The 16148-nt window shown below is 40.7% G+C and overlaps 1 protein-coding gene across 3 annotated transcripts; it reads right to left on the bottom strand.

Moving 5' to 3' along the window:
- Positions 1 to 2452: 2452 nt before the first annotated feature.
- Positions 2453 to 16148, bottom strand: cpt1ab (carnitine palmitoyltransferase 1Ab (liver)). Of its 3 annotated transcripts, none has more exons than XM_028407470.1 (19): positions 16029 to 16148; positions 12670 to 12835; positions 12128 to 12270; positions 11160 to 11331; positions 10679 to 10780; positions 10196 to 10333; positions 10013 to 10090; positions 9308 to 9415; positions 8617 to 8704; positions 6705 to 6900; positions 6391 to 6579; positions 6201 to 6306; positions 5968 to 6084; positions 5500 to 5664; positions 5019 to 5150; positions 4752 to 4904; positions 4499 to 4612; positions 4237 to 4329; positions 2453 to 4035 (listed from the first exon to the last, which is right to left on the bottom strand). In XM_028407470.1, exons 2-19 carry the CDS (start codon positions 12808 to 12810, stop codon positions 3949 to 3951), a joined length of 2322 nt encoding a protein of 773 aa, XP_028263271.1. In that variant the 5' UTR covers positions 12811 to 12835; positions 16029 to 16148; the 3' UTR covers positions 2453 to 3948. The 3 variants fall into 3 exon arrangements, with proteins under 3 accessions (XP_028263271.1, XP_028263273.1, XP_028263272.1); XM_028407472.1 differs by lacking the exon at positions 8617 to 8704 and adding an exon at positions 8068 to 8152; XM_028407471.1 differs by lacking the exon at positions 16029 to 16148 and adding an exon at positions 14826 to 15088.

Raw genomic sequence — 16148 nt, 5'->3', positions numbered from 1 at the left:
CGTATAGAACGTGGACTGTATAGGACCCCTATGCACCAATAGTGTCTGCAGCCAGCCGCAAGAATATGGAACATGCTGACCACACGTGATCAGTTTTTTAACTATAAAATGCAATTATTGCAAGTAAAGTAATTATGTGTTGCATTTCTATGTGTATGCTAGCTTTTTCTTCCTCATGGCAGGAATTCTGTCCATATATCTGTTTGCATGCTGACAACTAACATCTGCACTAATTCCACTTAAACCTAATAAAAGTTATTTATAGCTTTAGTGAGCATGCATTGGGACAGATTCTCAGGAGAATGCATTTGGTGCGGCCTCTGAGGACCTTCTCTTGCTTATACCATCCTGGCTGCTGCTGCTGCTGCCGCCTCTTGGCTGAGTTCCACCTTGGGGCCCACGTCTCTGCTCCTTTAGTGCAGTTAGACAGGTGCAGCTGGCCACAGACATGCAGACATGTGGAGACCCTCCACGCCAACCACCGGAGCTCACCCTCTCCACTTACACCCTCGCCTTAATCACTTAGATTCATATGGCACTTTTTAAAAACTGAGCACAGTTCTCAGCCAGATAAAATTCATAAGATATACTAGCGTGGCTCCGTGGTTTGTGAGGTGATGAAGTTACAGTGTTAGAGACCTGAGAGGGTTCTGCTTCAGGGGACAGCAGAGGTTAGGTCAGAGAGCTGGCATTGGGTCGTATTATGTGAGAAAGCCTTATATGACCTTCATTATTGTATATGATTCAGAATCCTTTACCCTAATGTATGTGTACAATGAATCACTTCTTTGACATTTTTTCATTTCTCTGAGCACAATAGTGAAGTTCCTTCCAGAAATCTTGCGGTCAAAGACATCCACCCTTAAACTAACATTTAGCAGCAGGACACAGCGGCCCAATTATTTTTTTCTCATTTACTGAATCAACATGTAACATTCAACCCAATTAGTTTAGGGCATAACAGAGCCTTACGTAAGTCGTCCAGCAGTAGAGGAAAAACAAATTGTCCTGCCAAAACCCAAATCAAGAATGATAGGAATACTCTACATACAGTAGCAGCAATTAGGACAATGTTATTCTCCACTGTTAACAACTACTACTGCGATTACCACCAGACAGAGCAGAATCATCCCTTCTGCCCGCATGCATAAAGAGCTTATAAAACAGGATCGGCATTGGCTGCACTCTTTTCTTTGAGGGTGTTGTAGAGCAAGTGGCACATGAATTAAACTGGTGACAAGCAGAGGCCACAGATCTCTCCCAAAGTCTACTTTTAGAAAGTGCAAGTCAAGGTTTTAGGTTTCAGAGTCTGGTCCTGAGTGAATGGGTTTTCCAGCTTGCCAATTAGGTGTACAATTCAAATGCTTGTTAGCTTCGTGGATTTGTCCGGATTTCCTCAATCTCTTGCGTTTTTAAAAAAGTAGGAAGAAAATGCCCCTCATATTTTATTTTGAATCATATCTTCCTGAATGCAGAATGCCAGTCTAGCTTTCGATAGGAGATACAAAGATATATACAAAGAATCAGCTTTGTAGTTGATCCCTTTTCTCATGTGTCCAAACTGCAGGTTCACAGAGCAAAAGAGGAGCAAGCAGGTCTCAAGAATGCAGTCCTGAAATGTTAGCCTGCTAACTGAAGCCCAGAGCTGGGTGACATCAGGGGGGATGTACCATTGTGGAGGTGAAGAGAGTGCAAGAGATAAGGCTGGTGCACAGAAGCTAGAAGGAAAAGAGTCACATGTAATCACTTCCTGCCTGCCCTCTTTGGAAATCTGTCACCTTGCGATGCCTTTAAATGTCTTCTGTTTAATTTAAGTTAATCAGTGAATACACTCCGAACAGCCTGACCGGAGAGACATATTAATACCCCCACAGACGGAACTGGCTCCATAGTGCTGTCCACTTGAGCCCAGCCACCTGTCCAGATTGCGAGCTAATGTCATCAGGCAGCTTCCCTTTGATTAAGTAAACACTGCGCTAAGGAAGGAAAGATCTCATTTTCACACCACACCAGTTTCAAGTAGTTCACAAATCGTCAGAACTAAGAAAAGCTGACAGACATAGGCCACGATCACATGATGCAGACAAATGTTCAGCAAACAAGCAACAGACCGTCATCAGGGTACAAAGTGCGTGACCTTTGTGCTGCTGTTGTGCAGGCTGATGGTTGTAGAACATAAGTCTCAACATGGAGATAAACATTTGTTAAATCCCCAGCTTAGAGCTAAATTGTTACTAGTCATGCTGGCACAGTGACGAGAGTCTCAAAGGGGCATTTTTGGAGGCTCCTGTGGGTAGTATTCATAATAAGATAATATTTAATTATTAACTTTCATTTGTCACTTTTTTTTTCTTCATATCTGTGGTATGAATCCTCTTCTACAGAGCTCATCATGTTGCAACATCATGATACACCTACAAAGAATGTACAAACCAAACAGCTTCTACAGAGGTCCCTTCAATGCGACACACTGTCTGACATTCACTTTATTGTTAAAACTTGGTTTGGTATATCAGCTGCTTGTCTCTTATTTCTTACACATCTTTAAATTAAAGGCAATCATATACAGCTCATCAAAATAAACATGCAGCAGTGTAAACATGAGATCTACTGAGATAAAAACTACAACGTACTGGCAACAAAACTGTTATATGAAAAAAAACGAGCCATTGTGTCCATTTTTAATCAGAAAAGTTTTAACTTAGTGCTCATCATTCGCCACATTCAGCTGGTAAAGATGTGTGAATAATTAGTTAAAACAAAAAAAAATAAATATGGACTGACAACATATACATAATAAAAATGCATTCCTATGTTTGACAACCCTTCTGTATCTGCCTTCTAAGACATTCCTACTGTATTTAAAAGACCAATGACCCATCGGCATTGCTCTGCTGTAATTGACAACCTGACAGCACAAAAGGCTACCAAAGTAGTTAGGAGGTGGTTAGTTTGAACTCTAGGGCAAGTGATGGGAGTGCACAACAGAGTTTAAAGTATAGTTAACCCACTATTATTAAGTTGGCCACACACAGACTCCTATCAATCCTCACCTCGCCACAGCAAACGTCCTGCTCTACATGGCATTATACTGCATTTCAACTTCTTTGCTTATGTACATGCCAGCATAAGCACTAATCTATCAATGTTGCAGCCAGCACCCTAAATACCAAGCAGAGTTACCAAAACCTGAGTATGAAACTGACAAAACACACTCACAGACCCACAAACTTCATCTGCTCTGTGCTACATCATAAAATCATAGCAGCTAAAACTGAACAAACACACTGGCTGAGTCAGAAAGGCAATGGAGATCCACTGATTGGAGAGCACCTTGTCTGTTGGTACTCTGAATCAAACGTATACAGGGTCACTCTTTAAATCAAAGCTGATAATTATAATGTTTTACCCAACAACTGTTCAGCCTCAGCTATTTGAAATCAAGAGACACCTTGCAACATGTAGTTTGTTGATATTTAACATGTTGCTTGGGTCGGTCACACCAGCCAGGATGCAATTGAAGAGACTAGAAGAAACACCAAGATAAACTTATGATAGATGGATATAAAGATGAAATATTGCACCATATTGCAACTTAAAATGTGATCCAGTGATTGGATGATGCAGCTGAAATATTCTCACCATTTACAGACTTGATCCCAGACTAGATTGTTCTCCCTTTCTGCCTTTTCTTTTTATACTTTAGTGGGTAACTATGGCGCCAGTGCGTACAGTCCTTTAAAATAAAAACTTTGATCTGTGCACCACCTGTACCGACACCACCATCTCACTTTGCCTAAGCATACAGTACACATGAACCACCACACAAACATATTGACAGTAATGCTTCCAAACACCTTTCAATCATCTGTATTTCTGTAACATCAATTAAGAATATATGTTGACTAAAACAGCTTCTTGTGTGTATTCCACCAGTGTAGAAGGCCTTCACTTGCTGGCTTTCTTGTTAAGCTGGAAGAGATCCAGAATGTCCATCATGGCCTTTCTGATGTTGGCGCCAAAACGATGAGAGTCCTGAAACAAAGGAGGAATCAAGATTTTTCAGTTATATATATATATATATATATATATATATATATATATATATATATATATATATATATATATATATATATATATATATATATATATATATATATATATATATATATATATATATGTGTGTGTATATATATATATATAATTCACAGAGGAATTAGAATTGCATGAACTTACCGTTTCTGGACTTGAGTGTTTGCTGGAGATGTGGAAGTTGATGAGATCCTCACCAAGAATGATGTAGGAGACACCATAACCATCATCAGCCACCTAGTGGACAAAGAAAATAAAAACAAAAGTTATTTTTTTACCAAATACTTGCAGTTGCTTTGCAAAGGATTTAAGAAAGTTCAGGGTTAAGTGTTCCTCAATAGAATTAAATGTAAACTGTGTGTTTTTTTGCTTGGTCTTTACTCTCAAAACTTGATGGATCACTTACTGGACCAAAGCCACCTCCAGACGACACATATTCTGGGTGTCTGACCAGATCAAACAGCTCCACCTGCTGCAAAGGTGTCTGGCTGGTGGACAGCCTCCACGGCTCAGACAGAACCTAAACATGAAGATAACATCAACTCATGACCATATCCAGTAACTGTAAACAAATACAACATTGTGTACTGACTTACAATAGCAAGAATACTGGTCAGGGTGATTTATAAATATTCAAACAACCACTGCTCATACTGTACCTCCTTCAGGAAGGCTGAGTCCTCCCCCAGATATTTGGAAACCACATAGAGACAGAAAAGGTGGCGGTCAATGCCCTGTCCTGTCATTGCCAAGCGGTACAAGTTTTGATGCTTCTCTGCTGCTACTTTGAGCAGCCTGAGACGCTCCTCTGTCTGACAGGAAAGAAATAAAAGTGAAAAAAGACAATTAATCAAGGTGACTCCTGAAATTAAAACGTGCAGCTCTGAATTCATATGTGTAGTGTGCTGCTGTGGTTTTGGACTTACTGTCTCATCTCTGATCATGGAGTGAACAAAGGCACAAGTCTCAACGGTGCAGGAGCGCACTGTTTCTGTTCGACCCTCACGGAACAAACGCGTCATGGAAGCTTCGTATGTCAGGCAGAACTTCCCTTTGTCCTATGGGAGAATACAAACATCAGGAAGCTGTTTAACTAAATGTTTGAGGTGCTCCATGAACTGCCTGAAGGTAAACTTTAATGTGGTACTTTTTGTTTTACCTAATAAATTTAAAAAATTAAGGATTAGAAAAACACAGCCTCAAACTACAGCTAAGAGTTTCAGTGATATGTTGGCTGGCTAGTTGTGACTGCCCTCTGCTGGACAGACAGCATCAAGCCTTTCATCTGCTTTGTGTCGTCAAATATTTTAAAACCATAAAAAATAAAAAAAAAACAATAACATACAGTAATACAGAACAGTATTCTTTTGCAACATACAAGAAGCCAGTTGGATAAAGGGCACTCACTCTGTAATGGGCCAGCTGCAGTGCGATCTGGATGAAGGCATCAGGGCTGGTGCGGCACTTCTTAATCAGTCCCTTTCCAAACTCACTGAAGGGGAAACTGTGACAGTCCACATCATCTGCCAGGGTCCTGGCTACTGTCAGGGAGCTCTCAATCGTCTCCTGGCACTGCAGGAAGTGATACAGTTGTGTGTTTAATTACAAAATGCTTCCTGGCAAAATAAAGAATATTATATTTAAAATTTCACGATGGAGAGTCAAATTAATAAAATATAGATTCATTTTCATTCATTCAATTTCACTAAAATTAATTTTAGTATCACTTTCTTAAATGTATACATTAATACATCTTTAACACTAAACACCTAAATCCAAACAGCGTTGCACATAATTTATGCTACCAGCAGAGGGAAACCAAAGCCTGTGAGTATTAAAGCATAGTGCAACAGCAGGCTGCTCTAGCAGTCTCACCTCAGCAGGGATGTCCCACTGCAGCCTTTGGGGACCAGGCAGGTTAGGATGAGGCTCTCCACAGCAGTGACCATTTTCAGTATATCCTAGTTTCACAGGGTCCATGGAAAGTACATGCTGCAACAGAGTTTAATATCAATATTACCTATTGATGAGAGAAGTTATGCTGAAACATTTATTGGCAAAAACACAAGATAGTCTGAAAGCCCGATGTAAAGTTCATTGTAACATACCTCCCACAGATGGCCAATGATTGGAGCATCTGCCCAGGAGTGCTCTGCATTCAGACCCATAGTGCCATTCTTGAAAATGATCAGATTAAATGACTTATCAAACCACCTATAAGAAAACAAGAAGTTCACACCTTACATTTTTTTTGCCACACACTCAACATTGAAATACATTTAAGGTTATCTGCAGCACCTGTCATAGCATTTTCCATGCAGCAGAGATTTGGCGTAACTGTCCAGAGACTTGACAGGTTCTTCTGAGCTGTAGCGCTGCTCGGTGTCATCAAGGGTTACAAAGAAGGCAGCCTTCTCTATGGCATCCAGAGACTGCTTGTTCTTACCACGGCAGAAGTAGGTCTCACGTGCCTTTGCCCAGGGGGTCCTAAAGAAGTTAAAAGAACAGGGTATGGTTGAAAAAAACAGAAGTAACAAATCACCTGTGTCGTGTGACTGCAATTACACAGCCTCACCAGTACTGGCTCTGGTTCATTCTGTAATGCCACCCACCTTTCGCCTGCAGTAAGTGCTGCCAATTTCTCCTCTCCTAGTTGGGGCTCTGACTTGTCTGCCAAGATCCTCTCCATCTGCTGCTCTATCTCGCGTGGCAACAGCAGCCGTCCATCATAAAACATCCACACCTTGAAGAAACGGCCTTTATGGTACACAGCAATGTGTTTGCTCTCGTTCACATGCTGGATGGTGTCTGGTGAGAAACAGACCAATGGTAGGACGAGAACAGAATGAGTTGGCACTAAAATATATGAAAAGGTTTTAACAAAACAAATGACAAAAAAAAAATATTAAAAAAAATAACAAAAAAACTGCATTTACTGCTATGATATTTATGGACAATGTAAAAATGGCAGCAGCTCAAATAAAGCATGGACATCACATAATTTAGTTTCTGAAGTGTTAGTAATTTTTCCATGACTTATACAATTATGTGATATCTACTGACTGCTTTAAAAAACTTTTTGTGAAAATTCAAACAGTTACATCTATCCAGTTCAAAGAACTAGCAGCTTGAAATGGGAAGTGCGGGATGTGAGATGAAAGGGAAAGTCATTTAGGAATGGGGAAGAGGTTGGGAATACAATAAACAGACAATGTTTGTTTGAGCTGTGCTGTGCACCAACACCAAGAAAACCCAGTCTTTGCATTTTACTATAGAGTTTTAGTATTGTTGTGGTGACACCCAGCTGTTCAAACAAGCATTAGCCTTGTTACAGGGGGAAGGAAAGGAGACGATACTTACTCCAAGAAGAACAAACCCACATCCAGATAATACTCAGCCTACTGTGCTCCCTTATGGCACACACACTTTCAACAATATTAACATGGGCTCAGTTTTTAAATGTGTACAAAATAATAAGAAGAAATCTTTTACAATCTGGAGGCCAATCCTCAAACTCTACAAAAGTGATGTACACTGTATACTAGTGTATGTCTTCCACAATAAGAAAGATAAAATCAAGTGTGTAATGAATGTAAACCGCTTTATAACAAAACTGGTCCTTCTCTGCTAATTTGACTGATGTCATTTCATGCATGTCCTTTCCACACAAATAATAATGTTTATACATGTTATTTTCTACCTACAAATCCTTTGTTTCGGCATATGCTCAAACAAAAGCAATGGTGATATTTTGTTATCTACCAAGCTCCATGTAATTCCCCACAAATTCCCTTATTATAAACAGTCTCTTTATGGCTTTAGTCACATGCAAATTAGTTCTTGACTTGTGCAAAGACCAGCACGCATGCATTATTAATTCATGTTGGTCAGATTATCTTTGATTCCAAACAGATGGACAAATGTCTTAAGGAGAAGTACAGTAGGAGTAGTGTGGAGAAGGCGGCACTGCTCTACCTGTGTCTACACCTGGGACACGACTCGAGTTGAACATACACTCGTATTGGGCTGAGCACATGGGAATAGTGTGTAGGAGCATGAGCTGAAAAGCAAAAGGGAAGAGTCAAACACATAGAGATGATCAACTAGTTTACTAAAATCCCCAGGGAGCAGCAGCAGCAGCAGACACACACACCTACACGGACAGGAGCATGGGGGAAGTAGAGGGATTTGATGAGGAATGGTATACACAGGAGAAGCCACTGAAGGCTGAAGAGACATGAGCAGGGTCCAGAAACCAGTGGTCTGCCATCTCAGTACCACCAGCAAAGCCCAGATACTACAGACCAATTTAACCAATAAGCATAGACACTTTTGGGATATTAAGACTAAATCAAATAATTGAACATGTAAGCCAATAAGATGTAGGACTGTTTCAGGGCTGTGCTGTTGAGAATGAGTGAAGGAGTCAGGGTTTCCAAAGGCTGTTGCCACAGCAATGACTAGGGTCACAGGGTCGAATGGTCGGGTGGCAGGGGGCACGGCGGAGATGTGCCCTCATCTTACCTGTCTCCAATCCAGGAACACGGGAGGTGTTAAACATTGGCTCCCACTGAGCTGAACACAGAGGAACCTTGTTCGCCAGCAAGTATATCTAACGCAGCGTCCGACAGAGCGAAAGGACAAAACAGTAAAACAGAGACAACCGAATGTGAGTGTGTAACAGAGCAAGCTCATGCATTGGTGTTTGTATAAATGCACATTTGGTCTTTGCACAACATAGTGTAGTGTTGTGCAAATGCCTTAAGAATACGAATTTAGGTGTCATGCAGGTTGAAAAAGGACTGACAGGCAAGCAGGAAAAGATAACACTACAAGGTGTTACATCACCAGCCATCATAATCGTGGTTAACTAAGCCTTCACAAAATGCTTTGTGGTCTTGCAAATGTATTTTGATTAGAACAAGCAAAGATAGCAAAGTGCATGGCTCATTCAAAAATCAGAGTTCAACACAGTGAACTGAAGTATCTACATAATTATTGGTGTGATAAACTTACTTCAAATTACACAAGAAAAAGATAAGCAGCTCTCATTGACAAATTTACTCAGATAAAATATATATTATTCAAGTGATTTAAAGTGAGAAAGTTAAACATTAACAGGTACTATTGTGCGCTGTATTACACATTATTAAGTATAGATTAAACAAAGTTTTTTTCAAAAAACACTCCTCTAACAGAGCAGCATGATACTCACTGGTTTGATCTGAGCTCTGTCTAGTTTTCTCCTGTAGAGCATGATGGCATGGATAGCATTACCTGCCCTGGCAGCCTGGATGGAGGTGGGGAACACATATAGGAAGTCCTGGACAAAAGAAGCAGCAATGAATAATCATTCCGGTTGGAAAAACGCCAGGGCTGTGATGCAGTCAAATTGTCACTTATCATAATTTTATTAGTACAGGTAGACAGTAAATGCAATTCCATGTGTAATGTTTGGTACATGCTGTACGACCAGCTGTTTCTTTGTTGTTATTTTGGTCAAGGCAGCAGCTATCATAACCTGCTATTTCAAGCATGTTGAGAGTTGTTCCGCTGACCCTTATGCCAAGTCAATCTCCTTTACCACAATTCTTTTCCTTTATTTAGACGGATTTGTTATTGAGCGGCTGAAATGTTTATGTTGTAATATGCACTCAGTAAGTTGCACAACTAGGTAACAGGTTATGCTAAAGCCCCAATGACCAATGACTTAAAGAGTTAATAATTAATGTTTATGGCTTCTGTAACTTTCCACAGATGTTTCTGTATTAGTACCGATGAGGGTCACATGACAGTCTTGTCAGTCATAGATGTAGATAAGCTTGCTGGATGTTTTTTTATATTTGTGTAATAGCTGCATAAACCCAAGGTTGAGCTATTGTGAAGCAAAAAGATACCTGGGTAAAGAAAGAGGTCTTACCATGGCATAATAGTTGCTGTTGACCATGATGGGTCCGCGGCCTCTCAGGTAAATGTATTCTTCCCACCAGTCACTGACCTGCACCGGACAAAGAGAGGAGGGGTGAACACTTAAAGACTTATGACAGTGTCCCCAGCTGTGAACAAAGTATAGATGAGAAAAGAGAAGTTCTGTTCAGCTCACATAGTTGGATGCCCACCAGGACTTCAGTTTAAGATACCACTGCAGCCTGGGTCCCAGATTCTTTTCAAAGTCTTTTGCCAAACCCGTCATGCGTTCGTGCTGCTCATCATCCATCAGTGGACGCACTGACTCCAGGTACTGTAAGAAACAGAGTTATAAAAAGAAAAACTAAAGTTCATGAGTTTTAAACGAGAACAGAACAGATATGTCTGGGAAAAAAAACAGACGTTTGAAGAAGAAGGCTTATGCAGAAGCTTTGGGCTATATGTGCAGTAAACAACTACCTATAGTATGCTGCATGATAGACAGGTATATACACATTTTTATGCAGATCTGTTTTAAATGGCTTTCATCTCATGTCTGTCATAATTTGTCAAAACATTTTTATATGCATATGCTGTGCCACCTTAAAGATAAAAAAATGAATAATCATAAATGGTCACAAAGAAACTGTTCAGACAGTGAGTGACTGGTGAAAAATACCCTTCTGCAGGTGTCCTTGATGGAGGGGACAGGTAGTCGAGGCAGGGAGTTCTGGAAACTGTAGAGCATTGGCTTCCTGCCAGAGAACACCTTCACTAGTATCTGGACAAGCAGAAAAGAAAAAGAAAATGGGCAAAAAGTCTAAAGTTACACTTTAGTTTCTCCTGGCATGGCATGAGGAAAAGTGCAGCCTTTTCACTTGGTAAGCAATTCCCCCCTGGGATTAATAAAGTCTGTCTGATTCTGATTCTAAGTCTGTGGCCAAAAGCAGAAGGGATAGAATTATGCATAAGAAGTGCAAAACTGTGAATGACAATGCAGAACAGTCTAACTTCCGTGGCATCTCCTTTTTAGGGATTAATACGTTTCAGCACTGTCTTCCAACTTTCTGGCTCCAACAGTGGCAAAACTGCTTTCTTTATTCATGTGAATGAGAACACTCTTTAGGGAATTGAACAGAAGAGCACATTCATTGTCTCACCATCCACAGACGAGCAGACCAGGACACAGAGCCATGGCGTGCATGCATCCAGCCGTGCCATGACAGCAGGCACTTGAGGACATTCCTCATGATCATGATTATGGTGACCCAAAGGCCTGTGCCCACCAGAACTCCTCCGACTATTGTCTGGCTCTCTGTGGACATATATCGACTGTGGACAATAGAAGAGAGAGAAAGAGAGAGAATGTAACAAATCAACACTTTGTCATTTAACTATACAGTATTGGTCAGTGTAAAGTATGCACTACAACAATGAAAATACTAAACACAATAAAGCTGGCAGACTCACCAGTCCAAAGTCAACAAAGACAGATGTCATATATCTAGAACACACAAACACACACTACAACTGATTGCCTTCCAGCTATAAAGCCTGGAACCTGTATTACCATGTGTCCTGGGATACTTTGTAGAGAAAGCGAAAGCATTGAATTCATAATTTCAGAATTCAAAACAGCTCAACACTGACAACTGTGTTTAAACTGTGAAGTATTTGAAATATTCCTCAGGGTGATAATCTTGATGACACTGTCATGAACAGCACCCTGACCGTGAGGAAACACCCACTGCATTACTGACAAGCGAGGCATTAAAAAGCTATATATGAACATATGTGTTTGCATGATCAATACTATTAACAAACTTGCCCATGAAGAAAGTATTTTTGAAACCACCCCTGTGTGTAGCATAAACATACATTAACACATTCCCTGGTCAATGCTAGTTATTGTTTCCAGTTCCTCCTGCCTCAACATGCAGGTTAGGCATGTCCACATTCAATGGTAACCTTTATATTTTGTGACATCTCATTAAACAGCTGTTGTTGGTCTCACATATTTCAGTATATATATATATTTTTTAACTTTCCACGTCTGTTAATCATCTAATAGCCTAAACTAAAACAAACAAACATTATGCTAGAATCATTACAATATCAACAGTCTTACCTGATGGGTATGTGTTGGCCCAGCTTGGCAAACAGTCCCAGAGATGGATCCAGCTGTCTGTATTTATTGTATGACATGTAGGACACAACTACCACCATGAACCCAGCTGGACTGCCAGGGTACACACCAGTCATTACCCCATTCTGTGAAAATGCAAGCCGTATCACAAAAGGTCATTCGGGGTCACAGAGCGACCGGAAACCAGTTTTTAAAATGATAAAACATGTTGTCTTAGGTGATGAAAAGACATGAGACCTATCAATAATTATCATTATATTAATAAAAGGATGAGTGATAATCCTAGCAGGTCGTTCGATTTGAGAGATTCAGTAGGACAGTGTGTAAACCGATAACTAGGCCAAAGGCTAGGACACAAAAACAGACAGGAAGGTTACTGTCACAGTTGGCTGTTTGCATGAGAGTGAGTGACCTTCTAGTGGGAGCGAGTTATCCAATAAACAGATTTATGAGCCAGCAGTCAATACCTAAACCTGTCAACAGAAAAGAGCAGTAACCACTAAGCCTTATCAGCCTCATCTTACCTTGAAGCGAATGAACCTTTTCTTCCAGGAGTGGAGGCCAGACAGGTAGATCTGGCGTAAAGCCTCATGGCACAACTGCAGGTCGATGCCATCAGGCGTGACAGTGAACTGAAAGGCCACCGCCTGGTGTGCTTCTGCCATGGTGGCTAACTACTGTGAAAGCTCACTGAAAGTAAGGAAAGTGGAGGTAATGCTAGTAAAATTCACTTCAAAAGTACATGACTGCAAAGTCAGGTTACAACACTGACTCTAAGAATGATCCGATCAATCACCACACGCAGATATCTGTCAGTCAAAAATCAGAACAATTTATATTGATTAGCTGCTGCCAGAGTTCATGCGCTTTCTCAACAACACTGCTTGAGAATATCTGCAATCCAATCAAATTAAACAGACACACAGTATAAAGTAGGGTTGGGCGAATTATCACGAATAATTGTGGCATTTAGCCGATAACTATTAATTTGAAGATTAAATGATGACAATTGCACTTACATATTTTTGACTCTAAATCGCCACATTGTTCTAAAATGATACTGACAAATCATCAGTCAAGTTAACTACTTCATTCTAACAGGTTAAGCTGGTAAGTAGTGATTAGTCACCAACCAGCCATGTTTGAAATTGATAACAGATGCATTGCACAATGCACAACCTGCTTCAAAATAATAATGAAGCAAACATTTAAAGTAACTTTGTCCTTCAAATGTTCTTATCTTAAGAACAGTGCATATCAATATTAAAATTAAACAGGACAAATAAGTTCAGAAAAAAGTCACATCAGTGATTATTTCAAGTTAAAAAAATGTGTCTGTGCGAATGAACCTATGACTGGAATATGTCACACACTAGTGCATGTTTTCACTCATACTGTAGAACAGCAGCAGAAAAAAGATTACAAACAAACCCGACAATTCCACATTTAAATGTATGCCTGTGCAAATCAAGCTGCCTTAAGTTCTTCCAGCGCTTAGTTTGGTCGTAAGGAGCACAATGATTAAACGTATCGCGGATTCTCGGCTGAGTGGATTTCTGGAGGAGACTTCGCTGTTGTAATGTTTTCCTATCTTGCTGTGGAGTCCATAAATAAAGATCGGTTAATACGAGCAAACGTCCAGTTACTATGGCAACAGCTAATGCTCCACGCCTCACACCTAATGCGTGTCGCTTACGCATGCGCGGCACTATATAATACAGCTGTAGCCGGCGTTGCGGCCTCGTTGCGCTTTCTTCGGCTTTCTTCGTACTCCGGCTTATCGTGACAGACGTTGAACCTCTGTTAGGAACGTGCTGCTCCGCATCATTTAACTGAATACCACTGCCTTCCGCCATTATTGTTATTGTGGGATCACATGTGCGCGCTTGCGGGTGATGGTGACAGTACGACGAACACAAAAATGCGTCATCATCGCAATAATCGATAAGTGGCAAATATTAATCGGTGACAGTTTTTCTGACGATTAATTGCACACGATACGATTTTGCACATGCCTAGTATAAACCATTCTTTTTTCTTTATGACTGTGATTATTAACATGTCAAAACTACATATAGCTGTCTTTTTTGCATTTAGTTCAGTAGCAACAAAACGAGTTCCTCAACGCTGACACCAGAGGAAAACCACTGCTTGAATTTGACTGGCTATTCGTTACCACTGTTCCTCATCTCTGAACTGGTTATGCAGGTGGAGGCCTCTCATCATTTGTTCTAAGAATGCTAAAACACTACAGGCACCCGTTTTTTCTTTCAATTTGTTCACCCTATGTGTGGACAAAGTTATGATGCCTCATTCTAAATTTGAGGTGGCATTTTCAATAGTTGAAAAGTTGTACAAATATACAAACTTTATGATAAAAAAAATGAATATTTGGCACAAGAGTGTGTTACAAAGATTATATTTTACAAAGGTCTTGCATGATTTCTTTGACTGTAGATTTCTTGTTGGTCTTATTTAAGAATATTCAAATGTTATTTTTTTGTTTGAATATTCCTGCTTGTGCAGACAGTGACATCATTGGTCATTGTATAATAATAAATGTGTTTTGCAAGATAATATAAAAGAATTCAATTTCAAATATAATCGTTGCAGGGATTAAAGATCAATAAAACGACGGGCATATTTCTGGTGTGTTAGATGTCTAGAAAACACGTCTTACCTTGTACCTTTAGGCTGCTTGTGTAACGACGGGACTACAGCTATGTTTCTGTGCAAACACGCCTAATCCTGTCTGAGAAGGAACGCAGTCCGTTTGTATGTCATTCACACAGAGCTATCTGAAAGCAAGACACGTCGTTTCTACGTTTGCAGTCCTGGGAGGAGGAAGCAGCATCCACAGAGCAGCGTTTCATCGGCAGCCAGTCCCTTCCCCCAGCTACTTTCCATCATCACATGATCCACCCTGTGCTGCAGAAACTGGGTGAAAGGTTGCAGCGCTGCGCCGCTTAGATACCTGCTCACTGTCAATACAGAGCCCGCAACTGGCGCCGAGGACAGCCGATCTGCGTTAGGATCGTGACTGCAAACTCCATCTAATAAAACAATCCCCCAGCAGTCATTTGTAAACACCTCAGAATCGCACACATACTCACGAATGTCTGTTATTATATCAAGCATCCTGCCCACGTGGTGTGGGTAAAATTTGGGTCACTGGTGTGCGCCCATGGCGTCAATATCCTGTGTTTTTATTTCACCAAAGCAGCTTCCAGACTCTTCTACCCGTCATCGTAAACTTATCAACCATCGTCCTGTGGTGAGGACACCTTGACTAACCAGCTTCTACTGACCTTCACATGCAGGTGACATTTACGCGCCTACATTCTGTAATCTTTAGGTACAATCACTCATAACAAGGCTGTCAAACGCAAACAATAGTATTAAATTACTCCTGAATTATAACGACGGAGGTGTATATTGTTAGGCAAGACAGGTGGTGGGTGACCTCTACTTGGACTTTCGCCCACATTCATGGTTATCAAGAACAGGAGAGGTAAAATTCAAAGGCCTTTTATGCATTTACCTGCTGTTAAGATGGCTGAGTGCAACAAACCGTCTCCCTAAAGCTTGTAGTTTGGATTTCAAAGTCAACAACTACAGGCAGCTTGATTTCTGGTGAGTACGGAGTGTGTAAAGAGGAGAAAAACCATCTCGACACCGCACAGCTCAGAATGCGGGCAAGGAAATGCAACAGTCTGACATCTGTGTGAACTGCGCAGAAATAACAACAGCTTTCACGGCAGCTTCTCCAGGGTGTTTTCTTTTTTACAAAAACCACTGCAGCTACATTTTCATTCTTCCATAAAAGCACATAGAGAGAGAAGACCAGACAGCGGCATGCAGTGAAGACAGACCGTCTACTCACCGACGCTTCCTGAAGCAGAGCTGTCTGTTTTGACGAGGATGTGACACGGCTTGGTTGTCGGTGGGGTCTGCTAATGTTAAAAAACATACATGAATGGAGCAAAGACTTGTATTCAAGGAC

Source organism: Parambassis ranga, chromosome 6, assembly GCF_900634625.1.
Source record: "Parambassis ranga chromosome 6, fParRan2.1, whole genome shotgun sequence".
Taxonomy (NCBI): domain Eukaryota; kingdom Metazoa; phylum Chordata; class Actinopteri; family Ambassidae; genus Parambassis; species Parambassis ranga.
The sequence above is the reverse complement of the archived record's forward strand: the minus strand, read 5'-3'. Positions and strand labels throughout refer to the sequence as shown.